General features: G+C 45.2%; 1 protein-coding gene across 3 annotated transcripts in view; it reads left to right on the forward strand.

Moving 5' to 3' along the window:
• LOC106585608 (vinexin) overlaps positions 1-20,315 on the forward strand; it is a 53,995-nt gene that overhangs the window by 24,630 nt on the left and 9,050 nt on the right. For all 3 annotated transcript variants that reach the window (XM_014172014.3, XM_014172012.3, XM_014172015.3), the window contains exons 3-13: positions 320-514; positions 869-947; positions 5,577-5,713; positions 5,960-6,023; positions 8,625-8,660; positions 8,763-8,844; positions 9,195-9,309; positions 11,503-11,631; positions 15,997-16,107; positions 16,947-17,005; positions 18,795-18,883. In XM_014172014.3, coding sequence (XP_014027489.2) covers positions 320-514; positions 869-947; positions 5,577-5,713; positions 5,960-6,023; positions 8,625-8,660; positions 8,763-8,844; positions 9,195-9,309; positions 11,503-11,631; positions 15,997-16,107; positions 16,947-17,005; positions 18,795-18,883 — 1,096 coding nt within the window. The remainder of the gene's footprint in view (positions 1-319; positions 515-868; positions 948-5,576; positions 5,714-5,959; positions 6,024-8,624; positions 8,661-8,762; positions 8,845-9,194; positions 9,310-11,502; positions 11,632-15,996; positions 16,108-16,946; positions 17,006-18,794; positions 18,884-20,315) is intronic.

The following is a 20,315-nucleotide window of genomic DNA, read 5'->3' on the forward strand; positions in this document are numbered from 1 at the left end:
GCAGCCCAGCTGAATGGATGGTTCATGGGTTTATAATGTGCCTCTCCTATTTCAGCCCCCTGATTTAGGTCCTGAATGGGTCTTTTCTCCAGCCTCTGCAAGGAAGATGATGAAGTGGATGGAACAGAACTTCCTTCTGCTCCTCTGCTTTAGTTAAATTCGAGGCCTTTTCACCAGGAGAGAGAGAGACAGACAGACAAATAAACATAAACATTCACAGAGAGACAGAAGGGTGAAGTGATCATCTCAACATGACATGACCCACTGACAACATGACATGGCTGTATTTAGATATAGTGTTCTACTGTCTCTCCTGTAGCATCGTGTGGAAGTCCGGGACCATCTGAACGGCTCTTGTATCGTCTTCTCTGATGATGGTTCCTCCTCCAGCCAGCAGCATCACCTGTCCCCTCCAGATCTGACCCAGGAGGTGGTGGTCATCTCCGCGGGGCTCCCCACCCCCCCTCTCAGCCCCTTCCGTTCCACAAGACTGCCACCTGTGGAGCAAATTAAGGTAAGCACCACTCTCAAGGAGATACAACTAGTTATTGTAGCACTGCAATGATAACAGCAGTTTCTCTGAGGTTACTGGTTGGGTTAGGGTTAGAGACCACATGTCATATTCATCAGACAGCTGCTTCTCCCTGTGGCATTGTCTAGTATCACAGGTTCAATGTTATGCCACTGGACTGGAATGTACTGGATATTGATAGAGGTCCTGTCTTTGTGTTGAATAATGTAATATATGCTAATGTATCCTGCACTACACACTAAGTTGTTGTTCATTTTCCATTTGACTGCGACAATAGTCACAGTCAAATGCTCTCCAACTAAGGCTGATATTGGACTGACTGGGTTTCCATCCTAGGTCTCAGAGGTCAATGGGAGTGGCCCTCTTACTGACCCCCTTCATTTTGGATCATACTATGGCCCTGCTCAATCAAATGGTAAGATTAGAATTGTCTTGAAATTATAATATAGAGCATCACAGTTTGAGTTTGATTTAAATATGTAACTTTTTGGGCAAACCGACCAAATTCACAAAGAAATGGTTTGTTATAAATCTGTCATTCTCATTGAAAGCAAGTCTAAGAAGCAGTAGATTGGTTCTATGTGCCCTTTTTCTATGCTTCCAGTTCTTAACTTTCGTTTTTGAGTCGTTTACTTTCGGTTTTGTACACCAGCTTCAAACTGTTGAAAATACAATATTTTTGTTTATGGAAAATATACAGTACCAGTCAAAAGTTTGGACACACCTACTCATTCAAGGGTTTTTCTTTATTTTTTACTATTTTCTACATTGTAGAATAACAGTGAAGACATCAAAACTATGAAATAACACATACAGAATCGTGTAGTAAGTCAAAAAGTGTTAAACAAATCAAAATATATTTTAGATTTAGATTCTTCAAAGTAGCCACCCTTTGCCTTCATGACATCTTTGCACACTCTTGGCATTCTCTCAACCAGCGTCATGAGGAATGCTTTTCCAACAGTCTTGAAGGAGTTCCCACATATGCTGAGCAGTTGTTGACTGCTTTTTCTTAACTCAGCATTCCAACTCATCCCAAACCATCTCAATTGGTTTGAGGCCGGGTGATTGGGGAGGCCAAGTCATCTGATGCAGCACCATCTCTCCTTCTTGGTCAAATAGCCCTTACACAGCCAGGAGGTGTGTTTTGGGTCATTGTCCCGTTGAAAAACAAATGATAGTCCCACTGTCACGCCCTGACCTGAGAGAGACGTTTTATTTCTCTATTTTGTTAGGTCAGGGTGTGGGGTGGGCATTCTATGTGTTATATTTCTATGTTGTCTTTTTCTTTGATTGGCCTAGTATGGCTTCCAATCAGAGGCAGCTGTCTATTGTTGTCTCTGATTGGGAATCATACTTAGGCAGCCTTTTTTCCCTCCTTCAGTGTGGGATCTTGTTTTTGTACAGCTTAGTTAGCCTGCAGAACGTGACGTTCGTTTTCCGTTGTTTATTGTTTTGATTTAGTGTTCTGAGTTAAAATAAAAATTTGAACATGAGCACTCACAACGCTGCACCTTGGTCTCCTCATTACGACGATCGTCACAAAAGATCCCATCACAAAAGGACCAAGCAGCGTGGTCAGGAGACATGGACCTGGGAAGACATCCTGGACGGCAAAGGGATCCTGGACGTGGGAGGAGATCCAGGCTGGATGGGATCGCCTCCCATGGGAACAAGTGGAGGCAGCGAGAGGCAACGAGAGGCAACCCCAAACATTTGTTTTGGGGGGGGGCACACGGGGAGATTGTCAGGTTTCAGACCTGAGCCAACTCCCCGTGCTTACCGTGGGGAGAGTAGGACTGGTCAGGCACTGGGTTATGCGGTAATGCCCACGGTGTCTCCAGTGCGCAGCCACAGCCCGGTGCGCTCTGTGCAAGCTCCCCGCAGTGGCCGTGCTAGAGTTGGCATTCAGCCAGGAAGGATTGTGCCGGCTCAGCGTTCCTGGTCTCCGGTGCGTTTCTTCGGCCCAGGTTATCCTGCGCCAGCTCTACGCACGGTATCCCCAGTTCGCCAGCACAAACCAGTGCGGCCTGTTCCAATGCCCCGCGCTTGTCGGGCTACGGGGGGGGGGGATCCAGCCAGGACAGGTTGTGCCAGCCATAAGCTCCAGACCTCCAGTGCGCCTCCACGGCCCAGTATATCCTGTGCCAGTTCTACGCACTGTATCGCCAGTGCGCCTTCACAGCCCAGTTTGTCCTGTGCCGGCGCCCCGCACTTACCGGACTAAAGTAAGCATCCAGCCAGGACGGGTTGTGCCAGCCCTAAGCTCCAGACCTCCAGTGCGCCTCCACGGCCCAGTATACCCTGTGCCTGCTCTGCGCACCCGGTCTCCAGTGAATCTCCCCAGTCCGGTGAGACCTGTTCCGGCTCCACGTAAGAAGCCTCCAGTGTTGATCCATGGCATGAAGCCTCCAGTGATGATCCATGGCACGAAGCCTCCAGTGATGATCCATGGCACGAAGCCTCGCCAGTGGGATGATCCATGGCCCGGAGCCTCCAGTGATGATCCATGGCAAGAAGCCTGTAGGGATGATCCATGGCCCGGAGCCTGTAGGGATGATCCATGGCACGAAGCCTCCAGTGATAATCTATGGCCCTGAGCCTCCAGTGATGATCCATGGCACAAAGCCTCCAGTGGTGATCCATGGCGCGGAGCCTGCAGTGATGATCCATGGCATGGAGCCTGCAGCGACGGTCCCCAGTCTGGAACCTTCTGAGATGGCCTACAGTCCGGAACCTTTTGAGATTGCCTACAGTCCGGAACCTCCTGTGACAGCCTACAGTCCGGAACCTCCTGAGACGGCCTACTGTCCGGAACCTCCTGAGATGGCGGCCTGCAGCCCGGAGCCTCCGTCGATAATCTACGGTCTGGTTCCTCCGACGATCCACAGTCCGGTGGCACAAAAGCGGAGGGATCAGTGGGCGGAGCGGGGACTACCCCCCGAACCGGAGCCACCACCATGGGTAGATGCCCACCCGGACCCTCCCCTATAGGTTCAGGTTTGCGGCCGGGAGTCCGCACCTTTGGGGGGGGGGGGGGGTACTGTCACGCCCTAACCTGAGAGAGATGTTTTATTTCTCTATTTTGTTAGAATGCCCACCCCACACCCTGACCTATGTGTTATATTTCTTTGTTGTCTTTTTCTTTGATTGGCCTAGTATGGTTTCCAATCAGAGGCAGCTGTCTATCGTTGTCTCTGATTGGGAATCATACTTAGGCAGCCCTTTTTCCCTCCTTCAGTGTGGGATCTTGTTTTTGTACAGCTTAGTTAGCCTGCAGAACGTGACGTTCATTTTACGTTGTTTATTGTTTTGATTTAGTGTTCTGAGTTAAAATAAAAATTTGAACATGAGCACTCACCACGCTGCACCTTGGTCTCCTCATTACGACGATCGTCACACCCACTAAGCGCAAACCAGATGGGATGACATATCGCTACAGAATACTGTGGTAGCCATGCTGGTTAAGTGTGCCTTGAATTCTAAATAAATTACACAGTGTCACCAGCAAAGCACGCCCACACCATTATACCTCCTCCTCCATACTTCACGGTGGGAAGCACACATGCGGAGATCATCCGTTCACCTACTCTGCGTCTCACAAAGACACGGCGGTTGGAAACCAAAAATCTCAAATCAGACCAAAATACAGATTTCCACCGGTCTAATGTCCGTTGGCCGTGTTTCTCTTCTTCTTATTGGTGTCCTTTTAGTAGTGGTATCTTTGCAGAAATTCCACCATGAAGGCCTGATTCACGCCTGATTCACGCAGTCTCCTCTGAACAGTTGATGTTGAGATGTGTCTGTTACTTGAACTCAGTGAAGCATTTATTTGGGCTGCAATCTGAGGTGCAGTTAACTCTAATGAGGTAACTCTGGCTCTTCCTTTCCTGTGGCGGTCCTCGTGAGAGCCAGTCTCATCATAGTGCTTGATGGTTTCTGCTACTGAACTTGAAGAAACTTTCAAAGTTCTTGAAATTTTCCGCATTGACTGACCTTCATGTTGTAAAGTAATGATGGACTGTCGTTTCTCGTTGCTTATTTGAGCTGTTCTTGCCATAATATGGAATTGGTCTTTTAGCAAATAGGACTATCTTCTGTATACCACCCCTACCTTGTCACAACACAACTGATTGGCTCAAACGCACACCTGTTAATTGAAATGCATTCCAGGTGACTACCTCATGAAGCTGGTTGAGAGAATGTCAAGAGTGTGCAAAGCTGTCATTAAGGCAAAGGGTGGCTACTTTGAAGAATCTAAAATATAACATATATTTTGATTTGTTTAACACTTTTTGGGGGGTTACTACATGATTCCATGTGCTATTTAATAGTTTTGATGTCTTCACTATTATTCTACAATGTAGAAAATAGTTTAAAATAAAGAAAAACCCTTGAATGAGTAGGTGTGTCCAAACTTCTGACTGGTACTGTATTTCACAGCGGTTTAGATTGTACAATGATTCTCTACACTAGACTTGCTTGCTTTGTCAGATAAACTGAAGTTAGGCAAACTATTAGAATTTTAGCAACCAGGAAATGGCGGAGTGATTTCTGCATAGTGTATCTTAAACGAATGTGCAAGTTTTATGGGATCTTTGGTGAAAGTAGTACCCTCAAGGGAGACTTGACTAATACTGTATGTGATGTAGTCTCTTCCCAGTGTTTAGGCCAAGTAGAGCATGGGTTGAATCTTGTGCTAAAAGATTTTTTCATAACTCTGTGTTTCATGTGTCAAAGCTTTATGTACCACTGAAGGACAGATCTTTTTTTTATAACCAGCTTCAATCAAGCCTTCACAATCATGTTATCACCCTAAAATGAATGATATGATGTGGGGTATTAACCACAAAATTAACAACAGTGTTTCATGAATGAAATCAAACTCCATTTCACAGTGGCACTCTGTGGCCACCCAGTGGCAATGATGGTGACGACAGCTTGAATGTTCATACTGTTACTCAGCTGAAATGTAGAAGAAGAATGAGGACAGTTTAAACTGCCTTTGATAACAGACCTGTGCTGTCCTCTCTCTCTGTAACAGGGGGTCTGTTTAATGGAGTCCAGACCAGGGGCTCTTCCACTCTGCCGCGGAGGGCTGCTACGAGGGAGGAGCGCCTTATCAAATTCTCTGGGATCGGCCCAGTGGATGAGACAGGGATGCCCATCGCCTCCAGATCAGTGAGATAAACATAGTGTACAGCAGCATTCGTCAGTGGAGCTCGAGTCACTATACACATATGGTCCTAGGGCCCAGAGTCTTTCCTAAATTGGTCACTCACGCAGAAAAAACTACTTGGTCTGCTCCTAGTTGTCATTTACGTGGAGCCAAAATGTTCTAATTTATGTACTCTGAAACTTCTAAGTCTACAAACTTCTGTGTCTACAAATATGTTTTTGTCATGTTCCCTTCTTTTCTCACTCCAGAGTGTGAACCAGCCCAAAGACTGGTACAGGAGCATGTTCAGACAGATCCACAAGAAGCCAGAAGGTATGACCCCTCCTCCCTCGCCCCTTCTCTCACACACACCAGCCCACACAGACAATTCCTTTCTGTCAGTGTCAGCCTCCAGAAAGCTGATCCAGAGTGCAGATTATTCCAAGGAGAGGAAAGAACGCTCAAGCTATTTTGATATCTATACCCAGTTATTTCAATTTCTCTACATATCGAACTCCATCCTACATCTTTCATACCGGTCCTCATCTCCAGTTGTATATCGGTAGTCTATTCCTTTATACCGGTCCTCATCTCCAGTTGTATATCAGTAGTCTATTCCTTTATACCGGTCCTCATCTCCAGTTGTATATCAGTAGTCTATTCCTTTATACCGGTCCTTATCTCCAGTTGTATATCAGTAGTCTATTCCTTTATACCGGTCCTCATCTCCAGTTGTATATCGGTAGTCTATTCCTTTATACCGGTCCTTATCTCCAGTTGTATATCAGTAGTCTATTCCTTTATACCGGTCCTTATCTCCAGTTGTATATCAGTAGTCTATTCCTTTATACCGGTCCTTATCTCCAGTTGTATATCAGTAGTCTATTCCTTTATACCGGTCCTTATCTCCAGTTGTATATCAGTAGTCTATTCGTGGTTATGTGTATGCTTGGTGATACTCAGGGTGAGATGACAAGAATGTCCAGGATGGATCTTGGTTTAAAACTGATTCTCAGGTGTCAACACTCTCCAGGCAGTTGGCTTTTAAACCCCAACAGGTATCACAGCCACTGATCTTTCCTCAGAGGCCCAGTCCCACCACTGTGGGGAGTGTAATATTGTGTCTGATCAGGCACCAACCTGATTATTGTGCAGGTGATGGATTCTTTTGGCAGACCACAGAAAATATTTGCACTACTCACATATCAAAGATAATGGCATTGGAATGCAACAACTGAATAGAATATAGCATCATAATGATGAGTTAAAGGTTTGAGATGATCACAAATCAACAGAGCAAATGGGTGGATGTTCCTCATCTACATGACCTTGTCACGTATACTCCCACTCCGGCGCTCGTTCATCAGGCTGCTCATTATTACGCACACCTGTCACCATTGTTACACACATCGGCGCATCAACAGACTCACCTGGACTCAATCACCTGCCTGATTACCTTCCCTATATATGTCACTCCCTATGGTTCTTTTTCTAGGCGTTATTGTTTCTGTTCCATTGTTTCATGTCTGAACACTACTCATGTTTCTTATTTTGTTCCTTGTGTTATTTATTATTAAAAGTCACTCCCTGAACTTGCTTCCCGACTCCCAGTGTACATGTGACAGAATAACGCCTCACCAAAGGGGAGCATCAGGGAGATTTTTTTGTGTTTTTTCTTTGTGAGTGTAGATGACGTCGTGTTTGGGGGCCGCTACCGGGGATGCCTCAGCTGGCTCATCAGGCTTCCATGCCTCAGCAGGTTCGTCAGGTTTACAAGACCCAGTTGTCCCGTCAAGCGTCCGTTGCTGAGTCTACCGAGGAAGCCTCAGCTGGCTCGTCAGGTTCACAAGACTTGGTTGGCTCGGCAGGCTCCCCCGCCTAAGCCGGTTTGTCAGGCTCCCCCGCCTCGGCCGGTTTGTCAGGCTCCCCCACCTCGGCCGGTTTGTCAGGCTCCCCCGCCTCGGCCAGTTCGTCACGTCAGGCTCCCCTTCCTCGGCCGGTTCGTCACGTCAGGCTCCCCTTCCTCGGCCGGTTCATCACGTCAGGCTCCCCTTCCTCGGCCGGCTCATCACGTCAGGCTCGTCAGCTTCCCTGGGCCGGCTCGTCAGCTTCCCTGGGCCGGCTCGTCAGGTTCCCTGGGCCGGCTCGTCAGGTTCCCTGGGCCGGCTCGTCAGCTTCTCTGGGCCGGCTCGTCAGGTTCCCGCGCCTCGGCCGGCTCGTCAGGTTCCCGCGCCTCGGCAGAAGAGACCCGGCCTCGGGACTGTCCCTCTGGTCGGCGTTCTGCGGCTGGAGCCGCGCAACAGGGAGGGGGTACTATCACGTATACCCCCTCTCCGGCACTTGAGGTCGTCAGGCTGCTCATTATTACACACACCTGTCACCATCGTTACGCGCATCAGCACATCATCAGACTCACCTGGACTCAATCACCTGCCTGATTACCTTCCCTATATATGTCACTCCTTTTGGTTCTTTCCCTAGGTGTTATTGGGGCTCCCGAGTGGCGCAGCAGTCTAAGGCACTGCATCTCAGTGCTAGAGGCGTCACTACAGACACTTTGGTTTGAATCTAGGCTGTATCACAACCGGCTGTGATTGGGAGTCCCATAGGGCGCAGCACAATTGACCCAGCATCGCCCAGGTTTGGCCGGTGTAGGCCGTCATTGTAAATAAGAATTTGTTCCTAACTGGCTTGCCTAGTTAAATAAAGGTTAAATATATATTTTTTTATTGTTTCTGTTCTGTTGTTTCATGTCTGTACGCTACTCATGTTTCTTGTTTGTTCCTTATGTTATTTATTATTAAAAGTCACTCCCTGAACTTGTTTCCCGACTCCCAGCGTACATGTTACAGACCTCTCAATGGGGGAAGGGCTTACTATGATTACTGTTATCTAAATCCCTGTTTCTCTTTGCTGTCTTTGCCCATTTGATAGAAACTGACGAGGACTCTGAGCGATGGTCTGCTGAAAGTGAGTGCAGTGGAAATATCAGGTTTCATGTTCTGAACTGTAACAAATCTATTCTATTTAGATGACCAGTATTTCCTAACACTCATTTCTACTGATCTTAAGGGAGCCGGGCCCTCGCTGCTGACTCAGCCAGTGGGCAGGAGACTCTAACCCATATGGACAATTATGGAGCCCTCCCTGATTGGTGAGACTGAGAGACTGATGAAGACGACTGGGCGAGTTCATGTTCAACCTCCTTATTTAAAACAACAGTAGAATTCCTGTTGAGAATGTTAAGATGTGTTTGTTTCTACTACTGTATAACCATGACTAAGTTCACAGTACATCAGATGCATGTGATCAGTCATTGTAAAACATGAGGTACATGCAACTTTTGGCAACCTGGTAATTGGGTGAATGGCTATATGTGTGAATTCCAACACAGTCCAAAGGCAAGGAGTTGGGGGAGAGACAAGTTTGGATCTGTTCCTACAGGCACTGACAATGAATCCATGATTTAAGTTGTTTGCGTGCATGTTGGGGATTGTGTTTCAGGAGTGAGCTGGGGGTTAAAGATAAGCTTTCAGACCGATGGGGGCACCCTCCACAGCCCAGGAGCATATTTGACTTTGAGCCTGGACAGAGCACCACATCAGAGGTCCAGAGCCAGGTAAATCCTCGCACTCTTTTTAATATAACATGCAGCATTTCTACACGCTGGAATTTGGATGGCACCTGGACATAGTGTTTGTGTTGAACGGTAGCACTGTTGCACATATTTTCTTGGAGTTAGATTCAAAATTCCTGATTGTAAAACAACTTGTTCTTCATTTAAGTTTTCAAAAGATTTGTGGCTTAGCCTCAGAACTATTGTTGTGAGTTTTTCTATGTGCTGTATTCACTAGTGTGGGGGTGGGCTGCCCTCGAGCTACTTGTGACAGCGTTCACCTAATCTTTTTCCTATGAGGATTAGTTTGTGTCAATACCCTGGAATGCTTCTCAGCTGAGAGCACAATGAAAATAAGCCTCCAGGTGTTTTTATGTTAATTTTTAATGTATGTAATGTTGTCTCAAGCTGGAGCAGCCTACTACTTTTAATGATCCAATGAATTCAATCAATCAAGCATCTCACGCCAGGTAATTAGGAACTTGTTAATGCGGTCATTGGTACAATGGCACACCCACACCAGGTGTATTTCCAGTTTCCTTCTTAATAATTGCGAGAATGTTTTGGAACAAGCAAAATAACATGAAGAAAGTGTTTGTTTACCATGAACTGCCGTGAACTACCGGCTGGTCAACAGTGTTAGTATTGCTGTTTGTGATGCATGTGTTCCCTGGGTAACTTATTATCTAACTAAAATAAACAAGGTAACTCTTAACTGCCCATACATGTTTGTGTGTGTGTGGGAGTGTGAGGCCCTGTGAGTACTGAATGTCTGTTAAAATACCTTGAATGATTTAGAGTGGACTGTCTTTGTCTGGGCTGAAGTTTTGAATGGCTCTTGTCACCACGTCCTAGATCTGGTGCAAATTGAGCCTGGCGTCTCATAATGGGAAGAAAATAAAGCTTTGTTTCCCATCTGCCACAGTAGAGTCCCCCACGGGGCCAGGCGTCTTGTGATACTGATTATGCCTGTTAACCTCTTGTGGTGTGTAATGCTTCACAGCATGGAGGCTTATTGCATTTCCTCAGGAGGTCATAGCCTGGACTCCTCTAGATTAGGTAAAAGTTAACTCACTGATACAGGGTCAGATATTTTTTCTGGATCCGGGTTTTTTCTTTTCTTTTTCGGAGCTTAAAGGTCCCGAAGCTACTCTGGCGAAAGGTGCTTTGTTTTTCTTTCATGCGGCCACAACTCAATAGTGCCGGCCAAAAAAGATGTGCTTTGATTGAAACAAAACACAGGTATGCTACAGTTAACACCATCTGCTCTAAAATTCGTCCACTGTACATAATTTGAAACAACACTGTACATAACTAAAACGATGTAAATGCATATTCCCATGTAACTGATTGAAATCAAATGGTTGGCATGCAGACGCTGCATGGATGTGCATGGACATTTCACTGGTAAAACTTGAACAACTATCATTCTCGATTGACAGTGAAAAATGGGAAAGGAGGGAGACCAAACAAATGTGCCCATAAAGTAGAGGTAAAGAAACATATGAGCAGAACGTGATACAGATCTTTCCAGGGAGGCGGGACAGGGCGGGAGGGGGACGAAACAGGGCGGTTATCTATGGATCCGCAGCCACGGCCTATTTTTAATCCCCCTAATGGTTAAAATGAAGATTGGCGGTACAGTAGTGTAATCTGATCCTCGATCTGTGGTTAGGTACATCTTCTACCTCCAGCGACTTCTCTCCTTAGACCAGGCCTGCCTGTGTACAGAGAATCACACAATCAGAGAACACAGACCATATCAATTGCTGCACTCCTAAGTGATATCAGGCCTGTGATTCCGGTGATAACTACTGGCTGAGAGAGTACTTTGGCTATAACTGGATCTCACTCTGCCAAGGTATTTCAAGGAACATGAAAAAGGGTTAGGAAGTTGACGTTTTTTTTAAAGAGTGTAGCTTGATGCAATTCTTTCTGGTGTCAGTAACTGGGACAAACAGTATATCTTCTTAATGAGGGAATGAGTTCTGTTTCGTCTGGCTATTAAATTGTTGATGTGGATGAAGTGTAAACGAAGTGACCCAGTTGGATGAAATGCTAGGGCTGTGAGTAACCTATAAGGATGTAACCTCTACAGTCGTTTACTGTTTGATACGTCTACTATAACCAACTGACCAAATGTCTGTTCTCCCTGTCTGACTGTGTGTTCAAAGTCTTTATGTTTGTGTTTCCCAGCCTCAGGGTCAGCCGGTGCAGAAGCCCCAGCTGCCTCCACTACAGCGGTCCCAGCAGCCGCCCCAGCACAGACCCACAGAGGAACCCTGGTCCCCCATAGAGAAGCCGTCTAAGCCATCCGCCTTCGAGGTGAGTGCTCACAGTGATATGATAGCTGTCATAACCTTGACCATGATGGCCAAGTGCAATGATTGTTTTAATGAGCTAGCAAAGAATAAGGAAAACTTAGCATGGACAGATAGAATCTTACCAGGATTATACAACTATGGAGCCAACAATGTCTTAGAGAATTACTTTATTCAGTGGTACACTACATGACCAAAAGTATGTGGACACCTGCTCGTCGAACGTATCATTCCAGAATCATGTGCATTAATATGGAGTTGGTCCCCCTTTGCTGCTATAACAGCCTCCATCCTTCTGCGAAGGCTTTCCACTAGATGTTGGAACATTGCTGCAGGGACTTGCTTCCATTCAGCCACAAGAGCATTAGTGAGGTCGAGCACTGATGTTGGGCACTTAGGCTTGGCTCACTGTCGGCCTTCCAATTTGAGGTCAGGGCTCTGTGCAGGCCAGTCATGTTTTTCCACACCGATCTCGACAAACCATTTCTGTATGGACCTCACTTTGTGCAAAAAAGGGCCTTCCCCATACTGCCACAAAGTTGGAAGCACAGAATCATCTAAAATGTCATTGTGTGCTGTAGCACAGGAGTACTCAAGTACTATTTGAGAAGGTCCAATCACAGAAATGTCCTAGGTGGCAAAGGTCCGGATGGATAATGTAATTTATCGGCGTAGAAACAAACCCACACCTCGCAACCCATACGACCCCAAACTGTTCACATCCCTCTTGTTGGCAGTGAGAAAATGTTGCAGTTGTAAAGCTCATTTCTTGCAATACTACACATTTTGCATTGGGCAGAGATTTTTGTTGTTGTTGCTGTTTTAAAGCTAATTTCCTGCAATTCTATGCATTCTTCCATGTCTTATGCGTGTTTATATACCAGCGTTCGAAACACGGACCGACTAAAAAAAAATATACAGTACCAGTCAAATGTTTGGACACATCTACTCATTTTCTTTATTTTTTACTTTTTTCTACATTGTAGAATAATAGTGAAGACAACTATGAAATAACACATATGGAATCATGTAGTAACCAAAATAGTGTTATATTTGAGATTCTTCAAAGTAGCCACCCCTTGCCTTGATGACAGCTTTACACAGTCTTGGAATTCTCACAACCAGCTTCATGAAGTAGTCACCTGGAATGCATTTCAATTAACAGGTGTGCCTTGTTAAAAGTTAATTTGTGGAATTTCTTTCCTCAATGTGTTTGAGCCAATCAGTTGTGTTGTGACAAGGTAGGGGTGGTATACAGAAGATGACCCTATTTGGTAAAAGACCAAGTCCATAATATGGCAAGAACAGCTCAAATAAGCAAAGAGAAATGACAGTCCATCATTACTTTAAGACATGAAGGTCAGTCAATGCGGAACATTTCAAGAACTTTGAAAGTTTCTTCAAGTTCAGTAGCAGAAATCATCAAGAGCTATGATGAAACTGGCTCTCACGATGACCGCCACAGAAAAGGAAGACCCAGAGTTACCTCTGCTGCAGAGGATAAGTTCATTAGAGTTAACTGCACCTCAGATTGCAGCCCAAATAAATGCTTCACGGAGTTCAAGTAACAGACACATCAACTGTTCAGAGGAGACTGTGTGAATCAAGCCTTCATGGTTGAATTGTTGGAAAGAAACCACTACTAAAGGACACCAATAAGAAGAAGAGACTTGCTTGGTCCAAGAAACATGAGCAATGGACTTTAGATCGGTGGAAATCTGTCATTTGGTCTGATGAGTTCAAATTTGAGATTTTTGATTCACCGCTGTGTCTTTGAGACACGGAGTAGGTGAACGGATTATATCTGCATGTATAGATCCCAACATGAAGCATGGAGGAGGAGGAGGTGTGATGGTGTGGGGGTGCTTTGCTGGTGACACTGTCTGTGATTTATTTAGAATTCAAGGCACACTTAACCAGCATGGCTACCACAGCATTCTGCAGCAATATGCCATCCCATCTGGTTTGCACATAGTGGGAATATCATGTGTTTTCAACAGGACAATGACCCAACACACCTCCTGGCTGTGTAAGGGCTATTTGACCAAGAAGGAGAGTGATGGTGCTGCATCAGATGACCTGGGCTCCACAATCACCCAATTGAGATGGTTTGGGATGAGTTGGACCACAGAGTGAAGGAAAAGAAGCCAACAAGTGCTCAGCATACTCCTTCAAGACTGTTGGAAAATCATTCCAGGTGTTGTTGAGAGAATGCCAAGAGGGTGCAAAGCTGTCATCATGGATTAGTGGCTACTTTGAAGAATCCAAAATCAAATATATATTTTGATTTGTTTAACACTTTGTTGGTTACTACATGATTCCATATATGTTATTAAATCGTTTTGATGTCTTCACTATTATTCTACAATGTCGAAAATAGTAAAAATTAAGAAAAACCCTTTAATGAGTAGGTGTGTCCAAACTTTGACTGGTACTATATATATATTTTTGTATACTTTATTTTGGGACCTGCAGTCCGTATTGACCCAGTTCCGGATCTGGTCCACAGTCCGTCAGTTGATTATGGAGGCTGTAGCATTAAGATTTCCCTTCACTGGACTAAATATGCCAAGCCCAAACCACGAAAAACAGCCCCAGACCATTATTCCTCCTCCACCAAACTTTACAGTTGGCACTATGCATTCGAGCAGGTAGCGTTCTCCTGGCGTCCGCCAAATTCAGATTCGTCCGTCGGACTGCCAGATGATGAAGTGGCTGAAATAGTCTAACCCTCAAATTTGAAGGGGTGTCCACATACTTTTGTGTATATACACTGCTCCAAAAAATAAAGGGAACACTTAAACAACACAATGTAACTCCAAGTCAATCACACTTCTGTGAAATCAAACTGTCCACTTAGGAAGCAACACTGATTGACAATAAATTTCACATGCTGTTGTGCAAATGGAATAGACAACAGGTGGAAATTATAGGCAATTAGCAAGAGACCCCAAATAAAGGAGTGGTTCTGCAGGTGGTGACCACAGACCACTTCTCAGTTCCTATGCTTCCTGGCTGATGTTTTGGTCACTTTTGAATGCTGGCGGTGCTTTCACTCTAGTGGTAGCATGAGACAGAGTCTACAACCCACACAAGTGGCTCAGGTAGTGCAGCTCATCCAGGATGGCACATCAATGCGAGCTGTGGCAAGAAGGTTTGCTGTGTCTGTCAGCGTAGTGTCCAGAGCATGGAGGCGCTACCTGGAGACAGGCCAGTACATCAGGAGACGTGGAGGAGGCCGTAGGAGGGCAACAACCCAGCAGCAGGACCGCTACCTCCGCCTTTGCGCAAGGAGGAGCACTGCCAGAGCCCTGCAAAATGACCTCCAGCAGGCCACAAATGTGCATGTGTCTGCTCAAACGGTCAGAAACAGACTCCATGAGGGTGGTATGGAGGGCCCGACGTCTACAGGTGGGGGTTGTGCCTACAGCCCAACACCGTGCAGGACGTTTGGCATTTGCCAGAGAATTCGCCACTGGCGCCCTGTGCTCTTCACAGATGAAAGCAGGTTCACACTGAACACATGTGACAGACGTGACAGAGTCTGGAGATGCCGTGGAGAACGTTCTGCTGCCTGCAACATCCTCCAGCATGACCGGTTTGGCGGTGGGTCAGTCATGGTGTGGGGTGGCATTTATTTGGGGGGCCGCACTCCATGTGCTCGCCAGAGGTAGACTGACTGCCATTAGGTACCGAGATGAGATCCTCAGACCCCTTGTGAGACCATATGCTGGTGCGGTTGGCCCTGGGTTCCTCCTAATGCAAGACAATGCTAGACCTCATGTGGCTGGAGTGTGTCAGCAGTTCCTGCAAGAGGAAGGCATTGATGCTATGGACTGGCCGCCCGTTCCCCAGACCTGAATCCAATTGAGCACATCTGGGACATCATGTCTCGCTCCATCCACCAACGCCACGTTGCACCACAGACTGTCCAGGAGTTGGCGGATGCTTTAGTCCAGGTCTGGGAGGAGATCCCTCAGGAGACCATCCGCCACCTCATCAGGAACATGCCCAGGCATTGTGGGGAGGTCATACAGGCACGTGGAGGCCACACACACAGTATTGAGCCTCATTTTGACTTGTTTTAAGGACATTACATCAAAGTTGGATCAGCCTGTAGTGTGGTTTTCCACTTTAATTTTGAGTGTGACTCCATGGGTTGATAAATTGGATTAGCATTGATTATTTTTGTGTGATTTTGTTGTCAGCACATTCAACAATGTAAAGAAAAAAGTATTTAATAAGATTATTTAATTCATTCAGATCTAGGATGTGTTATTTTAGTGTTCCCTTTATTTTTTTGAGCAGTGTATATAGTGTATTATTTGACTCATTGAATTCCTTCCAACCACTGCGCTGCATTGGCCAGGAGTCTCTGCTCTCTGAGCTGAGCTGTTTTGAGGCTGAGCTGGACTCGGACATCCAGGGTCTGGAGAGAAGACTTTCCCAGAAGAAGCAGACACGACGAGGCCAGGGTGAGGTACTGAGGCCCTTCTTGTCACTCTGCTGAAGCAACACTCCTCCCTGCTACCCTGCCTGTAACCCCCTCTCTCACTCCGCTAGCAATGAGGTCTGGTTACTTGCATGCATAAGTCAATATCATAAATCCATGTTATCATAAGCAGGGCTTATCCAAAGACAGCATCATAACTTTTCTTTGTTGCAGTACAGTAATAAGACTTCCCCAATGCTATACCAGAACCTTCACCTAGTTTCAATTGACTAGTCTATATCTGTTGTTGTTGATGATAGTCCCTTCCAGCTATGGAGTATCTCCCCTCCTGAGAACTGTTTGAGACAGACAACCCTGCATGCCATCCCTGACACTGCCCTCTGACCTTACTCACGCCCCCAGGACATGCCTGCCTGCCTTGCACTTAGATGTGTCTGACTCAAATCACATGCCTCCAAACCCCCCACAAATCTAAATCTGCTTGTAAATCCAACAAGCATTTGTTTGATTTTTCCCTCTCGCTGTCAGTAGAAACAGAGGTTCAGTTGTAGCAATACTTGTATGCGTTTGATGCTGAATTCAAGGATTTGATTTCACTCTTCAAATGTTGACGCTGATTCTCTTCACAACCTTAATTTGCACCTCATCTAATCATCAGCTGTATGTGGTTGTTACTCCTCAATCAAAGATACCACAGATAAAAATACCATTATCAATCTTATTATTGTATTCAAAGGAGTGTAGGACCCAGGGGAGTTCTGTCTTCCTCTGGCTCCTTTGGGAGTGGTAACCACCTCTGCTCTGTCTCAGTATCTGTGAGATTTCCTTCAAGAGAGAACAGCCTTTAATGTGATCTCTGCTTCCAGGGTGCCAGGAATGCTGATCCAGGAACTGCTGCAGGGACAGGGACAACACGGGACAACAGGTGAGTTACGGGTCGGGTCTGCACAAAGTTGTGGCTCTGTGTGTTGGTGTGATTGTACATACAATGGTTTTTATCCCAAACAGTAAAACGATGTCTCAAGTTGTACAGGGTAGGTCATTGGTTGTAGCTGTATCACTTTCCTGTTGTGAAATATGTGCAGGGATTGTTGTTGATACAGGAAACAGTTATTATACTGTTCATTGTTGTATACTGCTCCTATAGTTACTGATGTGTGTCCTCAAAACCATGTAATTCACACACCATTATTTGATTTGCTCTGACAAATCTGTTCATAACAGAGGGCATATCTACTCCGCAAATATTTTAGCCTCTGTCAAATCATTCTTGTGATTTTTTTTCATCCAGAAATATTTTTTGGTGGACAAAGATCTGCCAGTTGGTCTCTGACAGGAATTGTGCTTTGTTTTCGGACCATAAAAGTATTTTACAACTTTATTGTCCCACAAAGGCAACACATTTCTGACACCTCATACCACTTGGCTATGAGTAACAAATCCACCTGTTGTTTCTATAAGATCCACGTCAATGGCATTAAGACTTTTACTTGGTCATTACAGTTGAATGACTGTTTTCAATAACTAAGCATCTACAAGACTGCTCACAACCATTTGGATTGCTGTTGTCTTGGTACTAAACGGTGAAACCCAATCGGCACACATTAGTTGAATCAACGTTGTTTCCACATTTCAATGAAATTACGCTGAACCAACGTGGAATTGACATCTGTACCCAGTGGCTTGTATCTGTATCTGTGTCTGTGCACTGGCAGATTGGTCATTGAAGAGTCTATAGACCATGGCTTGATAACCAGTGCAGGCAGATGAAGCAAGTCTCCAACTACAATTCAAATTATTGCGGTCAATACATTTTTGCAGGCATGAGAAATAACCGTTCTACAGTGATTTGGAACAACAGTTTCTAAAAGATAATCCAATTCAGAATCTTGTGACTTTCTAAAGATATCCTTCAGAATGATCCCAAATTTTGCTGTCAATGGACAGCATGGAGCCAGTGTGAGCTGCAGAGGGAGGTAACACCAGGACAAGACAGGTTAATGGATGAGTCCCTGGCCTAACTCCCGCGTTCTTATTCTTGTCCATCTCACTGCTGTTGCCATAAATGAGTCTTTACAGTCGTTGGTTCCCTAGTAGTTAAGACATGAGAACTTGACAAAGTAACTATACTCTTGCTGCCTAGACACTTATAGATTACTTAAGTTGAGTTATATACCTTTAACAAGTTGCAGTCCAATATTTGTCAGTTCAAGAGGGCACCTTACCTTGCTTAATACATTCTTGGACAGTTTTTCTCCTAGTTGTTTGCTAAACTGAGCTCATGTTTTGGCCCAGCGACCTAATGCACATTCTCAGATATGTTTGTTTTAATAATGACACTGATTTGCTCACGCTGTTATGTTTTGGATGAAGTTTCCCTGTCATTTCAACATGGTAATAATGTCAGTGATTAGGATGACTAAAAGTTCTCTCCAAAGACAGAAGGTCCCCAGAGTCTCCTCTCTCACGCTTGAGTCATCTGATTCTGCATCTGTTTCATCTTTATTTGATCTTTACATGCAAACCAGCAGCTGTGGCCAGAGGCCAAGTCTGCATGACAAATGTGTCTACTGCAGCACACAGCTGTGTGGAGCTCCACCATGTGGGCTGTTAAGATTTGGAAAAATCTCATTGACAGGAGTTTGTGGGACCATACAGTCATAAAGTAAACATGCTATCTTTTTTAGTGATTTTTTTTTTTTTTCCCCTCCCAGCTCCTTGACTGATGCAAAGCAACCTCTCCATCGTCCCATTGTCCCCACATCAGCTGTTGCTCAGAGGGCAGCCCTCAGTCCCACACATGGTAAGATTAGGAGTTGATCCTGGATCCAAGCATTCAGAAAGAGTGGTGCAATGGCTAGGCCACTCAAATCAAATTTGATTGGTCACATACACGAGATTAGCAGATGTTATTGCAGGTGTAGCGAAATGCTTGTGCTTCTAGCTCCGACAGTGCAGTAATATCTAACAAGTAATATCTAACAAATGAAACATATACCCAATACACACATCTAAGTAGGAATTAAGACTACAGTATATACATATGGACGAGCGATGTCAGAGCGGAACGGACTAAGATATAGAATACAGTATATACATATAGATGAGTAATGTGAGATATGTAAACATTATTAAGTGAATGAGATACCGTAGAATAGTATAGAAAACAGTGCACCCTCTGCTGTTTCCTGAAGTCCACGATCATCTCCTTTTGTTTTGTTGACGTTGAGTGAGAGGTTATTTTCCTGGCACCACACTCCCAGAGCCCTCACCTCCTCCCTGTAGGCTGTCTCGTCATTGTTGGTAATCAAGCCTACTAGTGTTGTGTTATCTGCAAACTTGATGATTGAGTTGGAGGTGTGCTTGGCCATGCAGTCATGGGTGAACAAGGAGTACAGGAGGGGGCTGAGCACTCACCCTTGTGGGGCCCCAGTGTTGAGGATCAGCGGAGTGGAGGTGATGTTTCCTACCTTCACCACCTGGGGGCGGCCCGTCAGGAAGTCCAGGACCCAGTTGTACAGGGTGGGGTTCAGACCCAGGGCCTTAAGCTTAATGATGAGCTTGGAGGGTACTATGCTGTTGAATGCTGAGCTATAGTCAATGAACAGCATTCTTACATAGGTATTCCTCTTGTCCAGATCGGATAGGCTAGTGTGCAGAGTGATGGCGATTGTGTCGTCTGTGGATCTATTGGGGCGGTAAGCAAATTGACGTGGGTCTAGGGTGGCAGGTAAGGTAGAGGTAATATGATCCTTGACGCTCAACATGCAGTCTCAGTAAAATAGTTCAGTAAAGACTAGTAACAGTAGGTTGGGCATAATACTGCTATGTACTTGAATTCTGTTATAGGAATTGCTTAATTTAAAAGTGGGTAAAATACATAATGTAATGTATATACCGTAGTGTACTTTATATAATCGAATCAGTGAAAAGTCCATGGAAAAGCAGCCTCTACTAACGGAATACAGTAATTCAATACGGGACTATTGTTGAAGTCTTTTGATTCCTTGTGATTTCCTGTAGTCTGTTACCTGATCTGTCTGAACGAATTTGATATGAATCTGATCTGGGTTAGAGAGAGGAGAGGTTTCTTACTTTTAGTATGGAAAGATCTGTAGTGTCAGGGTGGGGAGGAAGCACAAAAAATAGGAACTGCGGGCCAGAAGTCTTAATTATAGATTAGCTTTATCCAACTGTTTTTCTTGGAGATTAGTCCAAGAGCCAGCCCAAAAGTT

Source organism: Salmo salar, chromosome 24 (genome assembly GCF_965601325.2).
Source record: "Salmo salar chromosome 24, fSalSal1, whole genome shotgun sequence".
Taxonomy (NCBI): Eukaryota; Metazoa; Chordata; class Actinopteri; order Salmoniformes; family Salmonidae; genus Salmo; species Salmo salar.